We start from the raw sequence: 21,319 nt of genomic DNA, 5'->3' as shown, positions 1-21,319 counted from the left end.
CAGCTAAATCATATAAACTATCACTGACTCCTTGCATGGGATATTTTTTGAGAGTCTACCATCTGCTGAGAATTGCATTTTGCATTTGGGGTACCAGAGTGATCAATGCAGCCCTCTCTCCCCAGTCTCCTCTTGCTCTCACAGGGAGAGAGATTCGCAAATTGTCTAGCAGGGGAGACAGATGACCAAGGATTGTTATCTGTTGAGTGACATGAACGAAGACACGAGACACTATTATAGGAGCTCTTAGCAGGAGTAATAGCCAATTAAGTCTAGTGCACAAGTAAGTCTGCCCCAGGGTAAACTAACACTGGACGGGTGACTGGAAGTTGCTCAGATGAGGAGTTCGTGAGAGGGTGGGCTCTGTAAGGAAGGAAAAGTGACTTCAAAGACCTAGAAGTGTCTGAGAGCACGGTGTGCTGCAGAAACTGAAAGTTGCCCAGCTGTGGTGTGTGTGCATGTGTGTGTGCGTGCACTGAACTCAGTAGTGGGGCATGTGTGTGTGCGTGCATGTCTGTGCATATGTAGGGATGAGTCTACAGAGAAAGGCAGAGGCAAGCTCTTGCATGGCCATGGAACCCTATAATTGAGTTCCGCCTTATTTTCTGCCTCCACTTGCTATTATCCCTTTCTCTTTCATTCTATTCTTTCCTCTCCTCCCCTCCTTTTGTCTTCATTCAGTTTGAAAAGACTGATGAGGACCATCAAAGCCCTGGTGGGAGGCATAGTATTTAACACAGGATCTGGCACATAGTAAGTGCTGTAGAAATGTTTGCTGTCTGCTGATATGAACTGATTCGGAGTTAGGAACCTACATATAAGTAGGGGCCCAAGTACTCCAGTTTCAGCGAGGAGGAAAGCGGGGCTCAAAGCAGAGTCCTCAAGAAGCAACTGTAACTTTGACTATAGCCTTCAAATAACATTAAAGGAGATTCAACTCAAAACCCATAGCAAAAATTATCAAAGGACCTGTCATCTAATCCCTCACAGTCTCCAACCTTCAGGTATCCAACATGCAAAATACCTCCACTCATTTTAAGTGACCCTAACCTCCCCACACTAACTCCAAGAAGCTGAATTTGGAGGCTTGACTTGGGCCACTTTCTATCAGTTCTGCTTTTGCATCACAGATCTGGCACCTAGGCAGGGAAGGTTGCAAAAGGGAGAGGAGGTCGTGTAATCTGTGCCAGGGGAAGCTAGGAGCCCTCAACATTGCCACAAAAATAAATCTCACTTAGTTTACACAGTAAATGGACAGCTTCCTGCCTCCCCAATTCTCAGTGCTCCCCTGAGCTCCCTGAAGCAACTGCACACAAACCTGCCTGCCCATGAACTCTCCTCACTTGAACAAGAGCAGCTGGTTCTCTTGCCTACAGATGTTGCCTTTCTTTTCTTTTCTTAGACTTCTATTCAGTGTTGAGACAAATTTACTTTTTTCTAGAAGAACTGGACAGAGGCTTCTAACTCCTCCCACTTATGAATATCCAAGCAAAGGAATAACTAATGATACTACTTCAAAGACTTTTTGTTTTTTGAAAAGCAATCAGTCAGAAATCATCTTCAAAAAAGCCACTCTTCCCCAAAGTACTCATTGATACTGACAATTTCATTTGTGGTTCCAGCATGAGTCTTTAAGGTGTATGAAACATTAGTGGGGTAAGGGGATACTTAAAGCTTAATCTCTCTCATCTATCCCCTAGATCTTTGTTTTTTTCATAGCTCGGCATCCCCTTTCTTCTCTTATGAGCTCAAAGCATTATTCACAACGTGTTTATGGGATATGGTCTCCTTATTTCCCGGAATAATTATAATTGATTTGAAATCATAATCCTTGACTATGTTATCCTCCTTTGATTTTTATGAAGGCCGCTGAATATTGCGTAGTGTCTTGTGGGTTCTTTTTCAGACACCAGCAAAGATTCTTACAGGAACCACAAAGTTCACATAGCCTGGAGGCAATGGACCTACTTGTGTCAAGAAATGCAGTCCATCCACTGGGAGATGAAATCCAATTCCCAAAGTTTTGATGATCACAAGGATATTGAGTAAATTTTCCCTGTGAATCAGAATCCTGAGGTCATAAACTTTGATTACATTTCTAGATTATGTGCTTACATAAATAAGTACACTGGAATTCTTTTAGAATGTGATAATTGGCATAGAAGACTAAATTCTCATAAAGTTGATATATTTTAGGGTTTTTTTTGTGGATAGAGTTTTATGTGTCAGTGGGCATGTTTTTAGCTCTAGTAAATACAAATTTGGATACTGAAGAGCCATCCTGTGATTGGAGACAAAAGTATTTTGAAACATTTTAAACTAAACTTCAAGTATGTCATTCTAAATTACAAACTGCTCTTTAAATAAAATTTTGATGAAATTTAGTCACATCAAGGGTGACTTTTCTTTTTAACTAGAATACGTATGACAATTATTACTGCAGGAACCTACCTCTTCAAAACCTTGTGAATAATTTGCAGGTGATTGGAATTAAGCCACTGAACACCACCAACGACCAATACTGTCTGGCCTGTATTCTCCAGGGGACGTGATCTGAAATCCAGGAAGGAAAACAACACATGTTGCCTTGAAACAGATGGTAAACATTTTAACAGCAGTGCCTCACATTTCACTGAACCATATCTAGCATCCTGATCACAGGACCCCCTTGTCGTTTCCAACTCATTTTCAGCCATATTACTTGGCATTTAAGCTTTTCAGCACATTTGATATACAGTGAGCCGTTGTGACCGCTAGTAAAACATCAGTACATTGTGGCATTGTGCCTTACATAAGCGTTCCATTGTACCTTTGCAAGAGATGTTCAAGTGCTTTTTCAAATGTTGGTCTCAGTGAAGGGCTTATCCAGAACTGCGGATAGTAGGAATAACTGATCAAAGTCTTCCCACCATTGACATTGTGGTAGAATTTTGTGCCGTGCACCTTCTGCCATTCTTGCAAGGTTTCATTTAGTCTTTCGATCAGATAGTACATTATTCCTCTGTTGGTTGAATCTCCAATGAAAAGAATCTGTACATTAAAGAAAAATATTTGCTTTCAAATCTAATGTTTACAGGATGAGAGATAAAATAAAATAAGTATTTCTTGAAGACTCATAAAACCACAAGTCTAATTCTTTGAAAAAAAGCCCTTTCAACTGTTAGAAATGACATCCCTCATATTCTCCCCCAAACCGGTTTATTTTCTTCTCTTCCACATTCCTAGTAATGATACTGGCCACCAACCCGCTAACTCATGTTTAAAGCTTTTTGCTTTATGTTACCATTAGTTTCTCTACCTCCCTTATGCTGTTTGCCTTCCCATATAATCAGCTTCACAAATTTTATTGCTTCAAATAGGTATGAAGTATTCTAGTGCTGTAAGATTTTTCCAACCTCTTTGTTTTATAGATGAGAAAACTGGGGATCCACTGAGCTTAAATAGCTCAGTAAAAGTCATGCCACTACTTGAGAAAAGAGCCACAGAACTGGAACATGAGTTTCTGAACAGCAGCCTATGTCCCAGAAACACTTATACTCATCACCTCTTTCACATTCCCCCATGTGCGGCTCTCCTTCAGGTTCCCATCACCTCAAATCTGTGCTAATGGCTGCCTTTGAATTCATTCTACACACACAGTGTTACAGGGATAAATTTCCAAAGGCCTACTTCTGGTCATCTTACTTTCATGCTCAAAAACCTTATTGGCTCTCCATTTTCTATAAAATCAAGCCTATGTTACTTAGGTGCAGTCAACATTTGCTAAATTTTTGTTGCATATCAGACTGCTGGGTAGAGAGTTCACACAGGGGACTCACTTCTAATCTTCATAATTGTGAGGCTTGAGTCATTATTTCCATTTCACAGGTGAGGAATTTGAGGCTCAAGGAGATTGAGGTCATAAATCTAGTATATGGGGCACACAGGACTCAAGCCTCGGCCCTTTAACTCCAAGTGCAAGGTCAATGGCCCCATCCTCTCAATGCTTCCCGTCATGGAAGATTCCCACTTTTTCACTGAACATGATTTGCACTCCACAACATCTGTTTCTCTTTGTGCTAATCTGCCTGTCTAGAAAGCTCCTCCCTTTGCCACCCCACCTGTGTAAACGCTATACAACCTCCAGACCCGAAACAAACGTCTCTCCCAGTGGGTCTTGTCCAGTGCGCCAGCTTGTCCAATGACCTTGTCTGTCCTCTGTGATTTCATTACATTTTTAATTTCCATGACAGATGTTATCAAAGACTACATGAAATTATGGCTATTTGTGTCTATGTCTTTTTTCTCATATCGTATCAAGAAGTATTTGAGGTCAGAGTCAGGGTTAATTTCTAAATTCTAATTTCCCCCATACTACCATGCATGCACTTTAAAAATATTTATTGACTTGAAAGCCAAAGGGAGTTTGTTAGAGACAGTCCTTTTTAAGGTCTTTGAACAGATTTATTTCAGTCTTCAGTTTTCCCTCTCTGTGTTGAGATTTCTCTTTCCATTAGCCATGCACATATTTTCCTCTGATTTCAACAGCAGTCATTGCTGTCACTTCTCGAGCACTACTGTATTTATCCATGCACAGCAAATTGGGTGAGAATCTGCAAAGGTTTGTTCTTTCTATGGTAAATGTATCCAATCAGCTGTGTGACGAAATGCCCAAAACGTCTCTGATTTGCCCTCCAGTCAAACACCATAAGCAACATCAACCTGAACTGAGTAACAGAAGATGCCAAGGCCCCAGTCACTGATCCTCTTGGTGAAGTTCTTTAGGGGCAATAAAATTTCAGTATGATTAAATAACTTGTGAAATCATTTGAAATTCTTCTTACCAGATTGTACCTGTAACTATTTGGCTTTCTGGTCTGGATTTCTGAGTTTTAAAATGGGAACTTTGAATATCAGGAAAGCTCTTAATTTCAGACACAGTACTAGTAATTATCCAGCCCCATCTGTATTAGTTTGCTGGAGCTGCCATAACAGTGTCACAGGCTCGGTGGCTTATGTAACAGAGATTCATTTTCTCACAACTCTGGAGGCTGGAAGTCCAAGATCAAGGTATTTGTATGGGTGACTTCTTTCGAGGGCCTTTCTTCTTGTGTTGTAGATGGTCATCTACTCTCTGTGTCTTCACATGGTCTTTCCTCTCTGTGTCTGTGTCCTAATATCCTCTTCTGGTGAGGACACCACTCACATTGGATGAAGGCCCACCCATTAGACCTTATTTTACCTCATTGCCTCTTTAAAGGCCTTACCTTCAAATGCAGTCATATTCTGAGGTATTGGGAGTTAGGACTTCAACATATGAATTTGGTTGGGCAGGAATACATTTCAGCTCTTAACACCAGTAAAAGGCCTTTAAGATCAGCTTTTTAAAGAAGTTTTTTATTTATTTTGAGAGAGAGAGGAAGAGAGAGTGCCTGAGTGACAAGGGGAGGGGCAGAGAGAAGGAAAGAGAGAATCCTGAGCAGACTCCTCGTTGTCAGGGCAGACCCCAACCCGGGCTTGATCCTATCAACCAGATCATGACCTGAACTGAAATCAAGAGTCAGGTGTTTAAAAAACTGAGTCACCCTGGCGCCCCAAGATCAGCTTTTAAACTAAATTGCCACTACAGGTTTTCCTGATAGGTTCTTTTCAGTATAATATGATGTCGGAATCCCTCCTATGGGTTGCCAGGCAGCCAGTAGGATCACTGGGTGTCTGTATTGTGGGCTACAGAGAGAGATACAGAGGTTTAGGAAAATCAGAGTAGCTGCATGCTATTGAGAGAAGCACACTCTAGATATTTGGTCTTTTCTGCGGGATTATACAAAGATACAGCCCACCAAAAATGTTAAAGCAAAAAGAGTTAAGGGTCAAGGTTCTTAGGTACAGTTATTTATTAACTAGGCAGTTATAGAAAAATTATATGACCCCTCTGAAGGTTCATTCTCTTATGTGTAAAATGGGGAAAATAATAAGCACCACTTTTGATAACTTTGATGAGATTTTAATACCTATCTTATTCTTGGCACACAGTGATCATACAAAGTGAGCAGGCATTAAGGCATAGGAAGGGCACAGAGCGTTTTTGAACGTAGTCAGTGTGCTTTGCAATGCACTGCTAGCCCCCATAAATTCATAAACTTTTTTAGAGAGAATGTCAGAGAAGATGAGGAATTACTAAATCACAGCAAACCTTGCTATACAACCCCCTCTTCCCCCGCAGGATGCAGAGGGTTGTCAGTGAAACTGGAGTCCCTCACATCTCCATCCCTTCCTAGTGACCAACAACGGCTGTATGGATGGGGTAGGAAGCCTCACCACCATCATCTCCAAAACAAGTTCTAAGTTGCAAATATCTAGGGGCACTTGGGTGGCTCAGTTGGTTGAGAGTCCAGTTCATGGTTTTGGCTCAGGTCATGATCTCACAGTTCCTGAATTTGAGCTCCATGTTGGGCTCTGAGCTGACAGTGCGAAGCCTGCTTGGGATTCTGTCTCCCTCTCTCTCTGCTCCTCCCTTGCTTTCTCTCTCTCTCTAAAAAATAAATGAACATTACAAAAAATAAATTGCAAATATCTAGACAGCGTTTATCAAGTCTAGTGGACAGTACTCTGGGAAGAATATTTTCTAGAGAATTATTTTCTCCCATTGCCTTTCTATTCATGACAGATACAAATGATTAAATTGTAATTAAAATGAAAATACAGTTGTGATTTTAAGATTGCCTATGCTGTAGGGGAAGCAGGTTTCATAAGAGGTTGATTGGTATTCCTAACTAAAAGATTTCTAACCTCAAAAGGTCAGCTCTTTTAAGTACACATGTGCAATTTAAAAATAACATCAGGAAATAGAGTGGGTTTTTTTTTCTCAGTTACATGGCTAATATTCAATCTTTATATGTTTTATTTTCTTTTTAAAAAAATGCTTATTTATTTTTGAGAGAGAGAAAGCATGAGTGTACGCAGGCTAGCAGGGGAAGGGAAAGAGAGAAGAGAGAATTCCAAGCAGGCTCCAGCATGTAAGCCCAATGCAGGGCTTGATCTCACAAACTATGAGATCATGACCTGAGCTGAAATCAAGAGATAGATGTTTAACTGACATAGCCACCCAGGTACCCTCAATCTGTATATCTTTTAGATCATTCTATTGAGGAATTAAAAAAAAATAAATTTGTAGATTATTTGTATTAAAGGTCAACTTTATTTTTTTTTAAATTTTTTTTAAAGGTCATCTTTAAAAGGTCTAAATTATCATAACAAATATTCATATCAGGCCTTACAATTTTCAAATAACTTTTCTGTTCCATGAATATTATTGCCTTACACTAGCACGCACAGGTATTGATTGGCATAGGCAATTGAAGAAAACAAAGGTGATCATTAAATACAAATAACCGGTAAGCAATTATAAAAATAATCCATGTCAACAATAAAACATAAAAACAGCTCATTTTTCCCCTACCAAAGTAGCAAAGATTTTAAAAGCCCCAACATCTTATGAATTCAGGGAAATGAACCCCTATCATGGATGACTATGTCAGGATCATGAGGGGGAGTTTTTATCATCTTTCAACTGTTGAATCCCAAGTTTCAGAAGAGTTCCTGGCATAAAAGTCGGTTCTCATGTGTTAAATGGATAAATGGAAACCGCTGTTGTGTGTATAAATTGGCAATTTTAAGGAATTCCACTTTTAGGAAATATTTAAGGATGTCTATTAAAATATATTTTAAAAGCAAAATAAACTGGAAGCAGTATAAATGTCTGCCAGATTGCTTATATTAAGCTATAATCATACACTTAAATTTTTTTCCTCTTTTAACAGTGATATCGTAATATGGATACATTGTAATGGGGAAGATTTCAGTTAACTTTTGTAAAAAGCTAATTACAATCATAATATAAATAATGGCTGCTTTTTTTTTTTTTTTTGTCTGTAAAACTAATGCATGTGGATGTGTAGAAAAGGTCCTGGAAAGTTAACTGTGATTAGTTTGCAACTGGAGATATGACAGCTTATTCTGTTACCTAAAATGAACAAGATATTGGCTTTTTATGACAATAATAGAACACAAAAGTGGCAACAGTGGCAGCAGTAACAGTAAGTGCATGCTGTCTAAAAACAGTTTGAAAATTCCCATGAAAACAATCAGCTTAAACTTTTGTGAAACAATGGCTTAAATATCCGTTCAATAAACCCAGCACAGGAATCATGTGAATCATATTTCGGATTCCAGTCGCAACTTTATTCCAAGATTGAATGGCACTTTCCCATGCAGCGTGTCTTCTCGGGTTCTGCAGTGCAAGAGGGGAGCCTGCCTCCATCAGGGTGGGCTCTGGAAAGAAGCAGAAGCATCTGTGTCTGGATGTGTCCTGAGAGGACGGACCTCAGCACATCAATGGGCGACAAAGATGTGTTCAGAGGAATTTTGTAACTTTCATATTCCTGAGACTCAGGAGGCAGTGCGTCACTGAAAGGGTTATAGGGGCTGGCATTTTCCTCCTCTTTTTCATACCATCGTGGACCAGAGGACCCGGAAGCACTTATGTTCCTAGGCTCTGTTAAAGCCTGGGGCCTTTTAAAAAGTCATCTCATTAAAAACACATGGCACAGTTTAATTGTCTTCATCTTCATTTCTTTATTATATAGTCCTTATACTAGGTGGGACAGGCTATGTACTATAACAAATAGAGCCCTGAGAGGTAAAATGGCCTGAACACAAATGAAGTTTATTTCTCCCTCAGGAAAACAATCCAGGTGGTTGGAGGCAGGTGTATGTATGGGGTAGCGGCAGTGTCGCAGAGTGATTAGACTGTGCTTGCTTCGGTTATAGCTTCAAAGGGCTTTGCTGGCACCTATATCCAGCTGAGAGGAGTACAGAGCTGCCAGGTATTGTATGGTCCCACCTTGGCAGCTGGGCACGTCACTGCTGTTCACACATTCCATTGGTTAGAACTCAGTCATATGGCAGCACTTAATTTCCTTTTTTTTTCTTAAATAGTTTATTGTCAAGTTGGTTTACATATAACACCCAGTGCTCATCTCAACAAGTGCCCTCCCTCATTTCCATCACCCCCCTTCCCCTCTACCCCACCCCATCAGCCCTCAGTTTGTTCTCAGCATGCAAGAGTCTCTCATGGTTTGCCTCCCTCCCTCTCCCCAATTATTTTTCTCCTTCTTCTCCCCCATGGTCCTCTGTTAAGTTCCTCCTAATCCACCTATATGAGCAAACATGGTATCTGTCCTTCTCTTCTGGACTTATTTTGCTCAGCAGAACACCCTCGAGTTCCATCCACTTTGCTACAAATGGCCAGATTTCATTCTTTCTCTTTGCCATGTAGTATTCCATTGTATAGATAAACCATATCTTCTTGATCCATAAGTCAGTTGATGGACACTTAGGCTCTTTCCATGTTTTGGCTATTGTTGAGAGTGCTTCTATGAACATTGGGGTACATGCCCCTATGCATCAGCACTCCTGTATCCCTTGGGTAAATTCTTAGCAGTGCTATTTCTGGGTCCTAGGGGAGTTCTATGGTTAATTTTTTGAGGAACCTCCACACTGTTTTCCAGAGGAGCTGCACCACTTTACATTCCCACCAACAGTGTAGGAGAGTGCCTATTTCTCCACAACATCGCCAGCATCTGCAGTCTCCTGATTTGTTCATTTTAGCCACTCTGAATGGGGAGAGGTGGTATCTCAGTGTGGTTTTGGTTTGTATTTCCCTGATGATGAGGGATGCTGAACATCATTTCATGTGCCTGTTGGCCATCTGGATGTCCTCTTTGGAGAAGTGTCTGTTCATGTCTTATGCCCATTTCTTCACTGGATTATTTGTTTTTCGGGTGGGTGTGGAGTTTGGGGAGTTCCTTATAGATTTTGGATACTAGTCCTTTATCTGATATGTCATTTGCAACTCTCTTTTCCCATTCTGTCAGTTGCCGATTAGTTTTATGGATTGTTTCCTTGGCTGTGCAGAAGCTTTTTATCTTGATGAGGTCCCAAGAGTTCATTTTTGCTCTTGATTCCCTTGCCTTTGGGGATGTGACAAGTAAGAAAGTGCTGCAGTGGAGGTCAGGGAGGTTGTTTCCTGCTTTCTCCTCTAGGGTTTTGATGGTTTCCTGTCTCACATTCAGGTCCTTTATCCATTTTGAGTTTATTTTTGTGTATGGTGTGAGAAAATGATCTAGTTTCATTCTTCTGCATGTTGCTGTCCAGTTCTCCCATCACCATCTGTTAAAGAGACTGTATTTTTTCCATTGGATACCCTTTCCCGCTTTGTCAAAGATTAGTTGGCCATACATTTGTGGGTCCGATTCTGAGTTCTCTATTCTATTCCATTGGCCTATGTGTCTGTTTTTGTGCCAATACCATACTGTCTTGATGATGACAGCTTTGCAGTAGAGGCTAAAGTCTGGGATGGTGATGCCTCCCGTTTTGGTTTTCTTCAATATTATTATCTTGGCTATTCGGGGTCTTTTGTGGTTCCATACAAATTTTAGGATAGTTTGTTCTAGTTTTGAGAAGTATGCTGGTGCAATTTTGATTGGGATTGCATTGAATGTGTAGACTGCTTTGGGTAGTAATGACATTTTAACAATATTTATTCTTCTGACCCATGAGCATGGAATGTTTTTCCATTTCTTTGTGTCTTCTTTAATTTCCTTCATAAGTTTTCTATAGTTTTCATCATACAGATCTCTTATATCTTTGTCAGCACCTAATCTCAAGGGAGACTGAGAAATGTAGTCAAGGTACATTTGCCAGGAAGAGGAGGAAATGAGTTTGATCAACACGTAGCTGGTCTTTACCACTTTTTCCTACATACTGTCTTTCTGAGGAAAAAAACCCAAAACCTAAATTCAGATTTTTCAACATGTGAAGTAGCAAAAGTATGAAACATATGAAAGGCTAAATTTATAATCCACATGATGTATAAAAATACTTCTAAGAAAAATCCATTCCGTGAGACAAATAATAGCAAGAAGTATCATTAGTATCAGTAACAGTATTAGTATTAGTTTTCATATTAGTGAATATGCAGCCAGAATTTGAGAATTTTGACAGAAATATAAAATAAAATGGTTTTCATTTCATTAATCATGAATGAAAGAAACTAGCAATGGTGATACTTAAACATGCAGATATTATATACTCCATTGTGTCCTTTCTGCAGAGTCCTCAAAAGTAACAAGGACATGATTAGCAAAGCAAGTTATAAAGAAATGGAAAGAAAAGTATTGGTGGGTATCTGGTTGAGTCAATATAAAGGCAGTAGAATGTCTGGAACTTGTTAGCTTTTCAGAGTCTCCTGATTTGTTGAGGCTGAAAAATAATTTGGATATATGTAGAATCAATAGACAAGGAAAAAAACCCTTGATCTTAAATAATTTCCATCCTTCTTCTCTTCCCTCTTGCATAGGTTCTCTCTTCAGTATTCTCAGAAATAGGGATATTTCTTCAGAGCCAACAGAATGCATGTAGATGCCAAGACAGGACTCAACCCAGCTAACAGGAACTCACTGAAACTTTTCAGGAGGTGAAGTTGTGTAAGAATGCAATAGAAGCTACTTTTCCATTAATCTAGGCAATGCCTGATTATCAGAGTGCTCTCTCATAGGTAATTAAGGAAATGACAATGAGGTAAAGGGTCATTTTACTTATTACATCTAGTCCAGGGTCAACCATAGCCCACCTATTTAGAAAGCTCCACAGCAATTCTGATGAGCATGTGATTGAGTACCACTGCTTTCATAAGATAAATATTCATTTCTAAATGAAGCAAGGGGTCATCCAGTTCTAATATGAGGCTAAGACTGATCAGATGGCTAATGGTATTTAGGGGTGATGAAAATCTAGCTCAGCAAAGCATCTCTCTGTGAAATATGCTTACAACAAATGTTTTCCAATGATGCATTTTGCTTAAATTGGCTGTAGATAACCAATCAAATTGCTTTTTGAGGTCAAGAACACATGTTAATTGCCATTTAGGCAAATCACCCTCAAATACATAAAATTTGGGGGAAAAAAGTGGGGGGGAACAAACAGCTAAGCAATATCACCTACATGTAGATCTAGCTGCTCAGAACAAAATTATTTATCTATATTGCTGTTCCATCTGGATTATGGGCATTATGGATAAGCCATCTTTCTCTGGTGAGAATGAGGTGATTTCCTTCCCTTTCATCCTTCCTTTTATATTGAAACTGACAAGTAACAAGAATTGTGTAACTATAATGGAACTCACATATTAGTCAGAACATATTATTATAAATTAGCCACACTTCAAAAATTTAAACACCTTTAAGTCCAAGACACTACTTAACTTGCAAATATTACTTAAAGATGTAAGTTACATTTCCTGTTTTAACAGCTGAATTTAAGTACTTCCAGTAAATACTGCCTTTTTATATTTCCCTTTCTTCATTGCACTCTTCTCTCAGTGTTAAACAGTTTTATTACTGTTTTAAATTCAGAGCTATGTTTTCAACTGACAAACAAAATAAGGGCTTGTTTAATTCAGTCTGGCTCTTAAGTTTTTTTAAGTCAATGGTCTGGCTCCTAAGTTTTTTCAATTGTAGATTTGATTATCATATTTCCAATAAAGTTCCTATAAATTTTGCACTGTGATTACAGAGTTATGCTCTGATAAATTTTTATATGGGTGTTCCATTCAGAGCTTATTAGGTAAGAGGTAGGTATCTATTTAGAGAAATGTGTGACAGTGTAACTGAACACTTGGCTTATATTTTTCAACTGATTTTGCTTTGACCCAACACAGTTATACAACACAAAACCTATACATATATATAAAAGCCTACACATGAAATAACTTGTATTTGGATAAGTTTAGAGTTTAAAAGGAGTCCCACATTTACTATCCTCCATACACCAACAAGTATGACCTAGAAATGGGATACAAACGCTTGGAGGAGAAATCTTTATCTTTTCTCCAGAGATAACCCCGTTTACATCACTGTAGTGAGGGCAAATGACAGACTACACAAGGTACAGTCCTACTCACGTGCCACTAGGCACTGTGGGGTTCCTGGTCAAAGTTATTGGAAACTTGAACCCCTTTTTAAGTCTCAATTGATTTGTGTCTTGTCTCTTCCCCACAGGTGGGCATATATTTCCAAATGTAGCCTTGCATTCATCAGTGTAAAACAGTAGTAAAAAGATGGTAAAGGTCATAATAACAACATAAGGAAATCCAACTGAGGGAAATGAGCACTTAGAGATTCTAAAGAAAGCAGAATGCTAGAAGGCCTAGCTTTCTAATACCTCTCATGAGCCCAGTCAAATTCTATGGCATTTAAATCTGATTCTTTAGAGAAAAATAATTCCATTTAATGCATCCCCAAAAGCTGAAGTTTGCCTTGATTAGGACTTAAAGTTCTGTCTTTTTGTGGAGCAACATTTGCACTACCTACTCACGGCAACAGTGAAACTTGGCTTCTCATTGTAAAGAGTGTGAGTTACATATTGATTGACAGTCTTCAGGTTAGTAAGGCTGCTCCACCATTAGAATTTGCATGTTTAGGTATGTCCCCAATTTATGTGATCAAAGAAGCATAGGTTGCAATACACTGAAAACTGAGAAACTTGGGCTCCTCTGCCCATCGCCTGTTCTCTCCAATCCAAGAGAAATCAAAGAAGGCACTAGGCTTGAGTGATAGAACTCTCCCTGCAGATTCTTTTTCTTTTCTTTTTTTTTTTAACTTTTTAAAATTTACTTATTTTGAGAGAAAGAGAGATAACATGAGCAAAGGAGCGGCAGAGAGAGAGATAGAGAGAGAGAGGATCCCAAGCAGGCTCCACACTGTCAGCACAGAGCCTAATGTGGGGCTCGAACTCAAGAAACTGTGAAATCATAACCTGAGCCAAAACTGAGAGTCAGATGCTTAACTGACTGAGGCACCCAGGTGCCCCTGCCTGCAGATTCTTTTAGGAGAAGAAAGGAAGATCCTTTTTTCTTTCTCCCCCAGTTCAGTTAAACTACTTCAAAGTAATGTCTTTGGTAGATTGCCCATTAACTACCACCACTGCCTTGCGTCGGCACTTTCCTTTTACAAACTTTTCCAGAACCTCGAGGACAGGTCAGGTGCCAGCCTCTGAGCTTCCTTCTACCTTTACAGTTATCATGCTATGTTGAAACAATTGCTTCTCTCATGTGTTTCCTTCTACTAGAAATTTAGCTGTTTGGAGGATCACGTTTGTATGTCCCGTGAACAGATTCTGAGCTCAACAAAAGCTAGATGAGTGAATGAACAGTGGAGCATCACAAAAAATATAAAAAGTATTGTGAGCTTATCTTTAAGCAATCACGTGACTAGACTCTACTCTGGTAATGTGTTAGGGATAACAGATATTGCAAGGTTTCTGATGTGGGGCAGGAGAGTTAATCTGATGCAACTGATGAATACAAAATCACTTGGATGGGATCGGAACTATAGTTAATGCAGGCTTCCTGATTGTAGGTCTGCAGTTCCTACCACTCCCTGACCTTGCTGTCCTTAGGCACGGGTGAAGTGCATTTCTGTATAATGTCACTCAAATAAAGTGCTTCTTTTGAATGTTTGACATAGTAGAAAGTGAGCCTCCCCAGATGTCAGTATATAAGGTGTTAAGAAAACAAAATATTTATGTTATTTGTTTTTCTATTTTTTAAGGCATAATTGGTATCCCTTAACATGTATTTATCTTTGGAATAGAGAAAAAAATTCTGGATAGGATGAGAATTCATTGTCTTAGTTTAGTAATGAAAGAGTTTCAAGATTCTTTGTGTATTTATAGTTTTTCTCATGAAGAATGAGAAATCAATGTACTGGGAAAACTTTTTGCTAATGTACTTCTATGCACAAATAGAGTCTTCTTAAAATAAGTGCTATTTGATAGTGATAACTGTGAGTGTTCTTGCAGTTATGTCTGTGCTGGGTAGAGTATGTGGGCATGCGTTTGTCTCTTTATTACCAGATGCTATGCTCGTGAACATAAAATTTCTTTCTCAGGGTCTCTCTCCTTTGCATTTCCACTGCCTCTGCCCTAGTTCTGATTTAAATTCTAAAACAGAGATTTTTTGATTAAAAAATATGTACACATTGTAAAAAAAAAAAAAAAGAAAGAAAATCAGACAGGTATTTTAAAAGACCTCTTCATCCTTCACCAAACATGTTCTGCTACCTGAGCTGGCTTCATGGGCATGTGGCCTGGGTGTTGCACGGAGTCTGTGCAGCGGGAGGGTCTGTGCTAGTGCCATTGCTCTGCAGTTGCCTTCTTGGGCATCTTAGTAATTTTGAATGCAGGCTCCTGCATTTTCATTTTGCCCTGGGTCTTGCAAAATATGTAGCTGGTCCCGGCACCACCCTGTCCTTCTCTGACTCTCCTTCACTTATGTAATCATTCATTTTGTTGTTGTTGTTGTTGAGAGAGACAGAGCTGGGGAGAGAGGCAGAGATCCAGATGTTCTGTGTTCAGCGCTGAGCCTTTCACAGGTCTCGATCTCATGACGTATGACTGTGACCTGAGCCAAAATCAAGAATCGGACACTCAACTGACTGAGCCACTCAGGTGCACTCCTATGTAATCATTCTTAACTGTGTTATTCCCCCAAATTTTCTGTGTATATAGGCATTTTTGCAAGTGTGTATTAGTTTTTACATCAGTGGCACTATTCTCTACATATACTATAGAATATATACTATCTTTAAATCAGTACTTCTTTAGAAATCTATACTTAGAATCTATACTTTCTTTGACTTGTCAATGTTGCATGATGGAATTTTTCCATGAAACAGCCTCTGCTTCCCTAGCACCTGTTTCCTCCTCCCCATAGGCAGTCTCCATACTGCTGCAGAATGATGTTTCTAATTCTGGCTGTGTCACTCCTCTGCTAAGAATGTACAATGCTCCCTTGTTGTGCATGGAATACGTTAGCATCCTGGTAAACAAGTCAGACTCTGAGAACCAAGCCAGTGTACTCATGAATTGGAGTTCTGAGCACGAAGGTCTGAATGGGGCCTCGGGACTAAGAGAATCTCTAAGAGAAGCCCTCACTGCTAAGCAGCCAGCCAGCTGGTCTCTGCCAGGAGCACCTAATCTGCACATCGGGTTTATTTTCAGAGTCTGCAACTGTTCTCTCTCCCAAACAGGCAGAAAAAGGGATCTTCCTTTTTTTCTTATCATTACTTTGTAGTAATAATCAACCTTGAAATTAGCAAAGACTTATCATTTGTCTCTACCACCCCCCTCCCCGCCCTGCTACCAGTTTATTTATGTGCCGAAATCCTACCCCTTTGAGTGATGGTATTAGGAGGTGGAACATTTGTAAGGTAATTAGGTTTAGATGAGGACATGCGGGTGGGGCCTCCATGATGGGATTAGTGTCCTTGGAAGAAGAGGAGACTAGAGCTCTCTGCCCTGTGAGGACAGCAGAAAGGCAGCCAATGGAAGGAAGCTAGGAAGAAACTCTCATCAGAACCCACCCCTGCTGGCCTCCAGGTCTCAGATATCTCAGCCTCCAGAACTATGGGATATGAACATCTGTGCTTAAGCCACCCAGTCTATGATATTTTAAGACAAGGAGAAAGGCTTTTAGCTTTCTCCAAAGATGATTAATCTACAGCATAGGATTAGATCATGTAGGCTTCTTTTCTTTTACAGAGGAAGAAAATGAGCCCAGGAAACAATATGTGTCATGTCAAAAGCCATGGAATTTAGTTATGAACTTAAATGAACATCTACTGCCTTTCAGGTTAATAGACTGTGACATCTTGGAATTTTCCTGAGTGTTCTAAATTCTGAGGTCGGAACAGTATTCTGGAAAAGTTTAGAGAAATCTGACTGTTACAGCAACAACTATTTTCATTGCTTCCAGCCCTGCATTTCTAAGATGTGGATGTTGAGTTATCGAAGTTGGCAGTTAAAAATGCCAGAGTAGTGGCCACACATACATGTGTGATCATGGAATAATTACTCAACCTCTCTGAGCTTTAAATTTCTTAAGTAGAAAACAGATACAATATCTACCTCACAGATTTGTGATTTGAAATAAACAGATTTTAACCTATTTGTTTACAAATACCTGTTAAGTGACTATTACATATTAAAAAGTTGTGCTAGGCAGAGCGGTTGTCAGTGATTCAGACATGTTCCTTGTCCTCATGAAGCTTACAGTTTGGTCAGATGTAAGGTATGAAAATTAGCAGCACACAGTTCCCTGCACGCAATCAACTCTCAGTTAATAATAATATTAACTGACAATAAATGTCTAAATGTTGGGTTTCTTCTCTTTCCTTTTTATTTTAAAAATTTTTAAGAAATGCTTATTTATTTTTGAGAAAGAGACAGTACATGAACAGGGGAGGGGCAGAGAGAGAGAGAGGGAGACAGGGAATCTGTAGCAGGCCTCAGGTTCCGAGTTGTCAGCACAGAGCCTGACGCGGGGTTCGAACTCAAGAACCATGAGCTCATGACCAGAGGTGAAGTCAGTCGCTTAACCAACTAAACCACCCAGGTACCCCCCTCCGCCCTTTTTCCTTTTTAAAAGTAACTAATACTAATGCTTTATCTTTAGAGATACTCTCAGTCATGAAAATTGGTGTACTTGCATTGGAATCACCGTGAAGATGTCCATCCGCCGGTCCTGCCCCTCACCCCCGTCATTCTTTTTAAATTATTTGCTAATAGAAAGTCTGAACATAGGCCTAATCTGCAAAACTGGCATACATTCGTTCCAGTGCTCTTTTCCTTTTGCATTAATAGAACTTAAAAAAAAAAAATCAATTTGGAAGTCAGTCTTCCCATATGTGAGAGCTTACAAACAGTTTGTAAGGAAATGTCCAGCTAATAAAAAGTACTTTGAAGATCTGGGTAAGAATTACTTACTTCACGTTAATCAAGCATCTCAGTCTATGTGCCCAGTTCGCACGTCCAAGGGCTCTGCCGGAATCTACCTACTCAGAGCGCGCCTATAAGAAGACACTGCATGTCCAACAATCAGCTTAGAAGCCTCACTAAAGGAAAGGCAGCCTAGTGAGGTCCGTTTGAGACCTGCCCGGGAATGTGAAAGAAGATCAGGAAGGTTAGTGTGTCATGCACTCAGTAAGCTGCGACAGAAGTGAGTCTTACATGCAAGAACAATTTAGTGCCTGCGCAAGCGAGCTGCGGCCGTCCGCCGTCACCGCAGCGCCCTGCGAGAGCTGCAGCTGACTGGGCCAGCTGCTCTGAACTGCCATCTGTCAGCTGACGTGGCAAGCGCTTACCAACTTGTGCTGAGAAAAACCAGCATGGAATTGGGTCAGCACAGGACATGACTTTAATATCCTCCATCTGTCAAGTAGACTTATTTGGAAATAATTGAGCATTCTGAGCAAGAATCATTAAGGCTCTCCTACGATAACATTTACCCATGATTCCAAGAGCCAAACTGCCTTCAATTAGTTATCCTCTGCAAAGGAGGAGAGCGGGAATTGGTCTGCTGAATACAACAGTGTGGCTTTTGGTGATGCAGGTGTGGGAAATTAAAGGCTTGCCCTGCCAGATCCGGAACCTACCTTCCTTCCCCCCAGGCACCGCTGGAGTTGAGGCTTAGTTAGAACACCGTATTGGCAGTTCTGAGGCTGCCATGTTATCTCTCTCCAGTCACAGGTCCTGTTGTCTGAGCAGCTAAGGCAAGGCACGATCCACTGGCCTGGAATAGACAGCAAAACCTTTGTTCAGATTCTACTAGTGAAATTACAGCTTGCAAGCTACTTTAGAATTCAGTTATGGAACAGCATTATAAATATCACAGTGAGAAGACTACTCTTGCATAAATCTGTGGAGCGACACATGCCCCCCTGCCAAGCAAACAGAACTGCAACAGGTACAAATGTTCTGGAAGAACACAGTCCATGCTGAAGTCAAGTATGGTCCTGCTCTGTGAAACTGCATCCTTACAAAAAACTAAGTGATTGGGTACTATGCAATTTTTACTTATTTTTAAATAGTACTCTAGGCACTTAATAGAAACAAAGTAGATGGGAAGTCACTGACATTGAGGCAATTGACCACTAATCTTTATTAGCCTAATACATGCTTGGCTTAGCAATCCAAAAAAGATCTATTCCCTGCTTTCAAGAAGGTCAAGGCATAAGAGAATTACTTCAATATACTGATAATTTGCTATTTTGAAAACTAGTTATTGCTTTTAATTTGATCGGTGACCTTTTTAGTGTGAATCTCTTCAGCTCTTACTAGTCTTGTTGCCTTCATTTCTTCAGATCTTAGATGAGGTATGTACTGTTCTTCTCACACGGTTGATGGGAAGATTGAGTGAGATAATGCATTTAATATACCCAGCATAATTACAATATCATATTTATCTTTGGTACTAGCTGACTTCAGACACAAAGTAGGTCACAAGCTTTAGTAAATGTTTATAAGTAAATGGATATTCTCAATGCATTAAGATCTTTTCGACTTTAGTGGTAAAGTTATGTATTCAAAATGCTTCAGCTTTTAGTGTGAGTTGATTAACAATTAGAAAAAAATCAAGAAATGATTCTTTTTGTTTTTTCCTTCTTCATCTTTTCAGAAATGGAGTTTGAACCAGAACACTGAATACAGAGTGGTTATTTATATCTTTTGTGGAGAATGCCTGATGTCTCCAACAATCACATGCTCTACCCTAAAGGTCTTGCTTATGTTACCACTAGATGTTTCTCTTGAAAACATCGAGGAGCCAAATATTCCCAGCTACTTTTTGAGTTATAAAGAAAAAAAAAATGAACAACTTTGTCCATTCTGGCCTTGATTTGTGGTTCTGCTAACAAAAGTATCTGGTGTGACATTAGTGGGAAGAATCTCTCTACTTTTGGGCAATGAATACAGTGCACTTACATTACGTGACCTCAAGGATGTCAGAATTGTGTGAATGTTTGTGGAAATAGTTAGAAATAATAAAATATGAGAGGAGGTTTAGTTATGGCCTGCTAGTTGATCACAGAAAAGGAAAGAAAATGTGTGGGTATATTAAGAGAGAACTGGGTGATTTGAAAGAAAATAGTACTCTCTGGGAGGATCTTAACCTAATGTATTATTGAAGTATCTACCCTACAAGATGGTAGGTGCTGTTGATGTTAAAATATAATAATTAAAAAAAATAGTTAATGTTTCATAGCACCTGCCAGAGGTTGGGGATATTCTGAGCACTTTCATATATTAACATATTTAAGCCTCTTAACTACAATGCCAGACCTCAAAAATTTATAATCAGGTTAGAGAGTTACAATTTATACATGTAAAATAGTGACAACATAAGAAAAGGCATAGTTGAGTAAAAATATCTGTGTGATACGAAAGAATCTGGGCTCTAGAGACAAACACACACCTGAGCTCTGCCTCCAGCTCGCTCTGTGGACCTTAACACTGCGTGTTAGAGTCACCTAAAAAGCTTTTTAAAATCCCCATGCTCAGATCATATGTTGGACCAATTTAATCAGAACCACTGGGTATGGAACTCAGGGAGCGGTGTTTTTTAAATGTCTTTCAGGTGATTCCAATATGCAGCCACAGTTGCGAACCACTGTTTAACTTGAAAAAATTACTTAATATTCTCTCTATGAGGAAAATATATATATGGCACCTGCCAGAGTGCCAGCTACCCAGCAATGAGTGACTATATGTTACTCCTCCACCCCCACCTTAAGTGAGCCATGGTAGTTCAGAATAAAGAAAGCATCATGGAGGTCAGAATTGTCACGGAGCCTGTGTAATGTAATCAAGTCTTCTGGATAGATAAGATTTGGAAAAATGGAATGGATATTACTTTGGGGTCAGTTGACAAGTCAGCCCTGACAATAGGGACTGAAGAAGTAAGTGGCCTCCACAAAAGATTATACATAGGAGAGAAAAAGGTCTGCTCAGTAAAAGGCATTTCCAGCAGTGCTACTAGGGGATGGAGAGGTGCTGGGTTTTGAATGACAAAATGAAGACTATCCTCAAAAATGCTTGTTTCTCCATCCACTTCCATCTTGTAATTTTTCCGTGGTTTTCATTTAGAATATAACTTGCTTCTAATTCTAACTGTGCCCTGGAACACAGGGTTTGTAATCAATAACCAATTCCTTCAGATCTTCACATCTTCACGAAGATTTGTGTCCAGTAGGCATCCTCTTGAATGGAGTTAGAATTGGCTTTAGATCTTGTGTCCACCCTCCTCTCTTCCAGATGAGGTAAACTGAGGTCCCAAGAATTAAATGATAGAAATGGGATGATGCTGTTAACGACAGGTTGGCCCAAGACTGAGGTCTTGGAGTCTCCAATTTTCTGATCCTTTTGTCATGTTCGGCTAGGTCAGCAC

The 21,319-nt window shown here is 39.7% G+C and overlaps 1 protein-coding gene across 1 annotated transcript in view; it reads right to left on the bottom strand.

Moving 5' to 3' along the window:
• The window catches only part of CPED1 (cadherin like and PC-esterase domain containing 1), a 282,813-nt gene that overhangs the window by 27,142 nt on the left and 234,352 nt on the right, over positions 1 to 21,319 (bottom strand). Inside the window, exons 17-20 of the mRNA XM_039222864.1 lie at positions 18,531 to 18,667; positions 2,810 to 3,030; positions 2,452 to 2,553; positions 1,969 to 2,056 (exon numbers count right to left, since the gene is read on the bottom strand). Coding sequence (XP_039078795.1) covers positions 1,969 to 2,056; positions 2,452 to 2,553; positions 2,810 to 3,030; positions 18,531 to 18,667 — 548 coding nt within the window. The remainder of the gene's footprint in view (positions 1 to 1,968; positions 2,057 to 2,451; positions 2,554 to 2,809; positions 3,031 to 18,530; positions 18,668 to 21,319) is intronic.

Source organism: Hyaena hyaena, unplaced genomic scaffold (assembly GCF_003009895.1).
Source record: "Hyaena hyaena isolate Hyena2069 unplaced genomic scaffold, ASM300989v1 scaffold_1207, whole genome shotgun sequence".
Taxonomy (NCBI): domain Eukaryota; kingdom Metazoa; phylum Chordata; class Mammalia; order Carnivora; family Hyaenidae; genus Hyaena; species Hyaena hyaena.
Note: the sequence above shows the minus strand (reverse complement) of the source record. Positions and strands in the feature narration are given on the sequence as shown.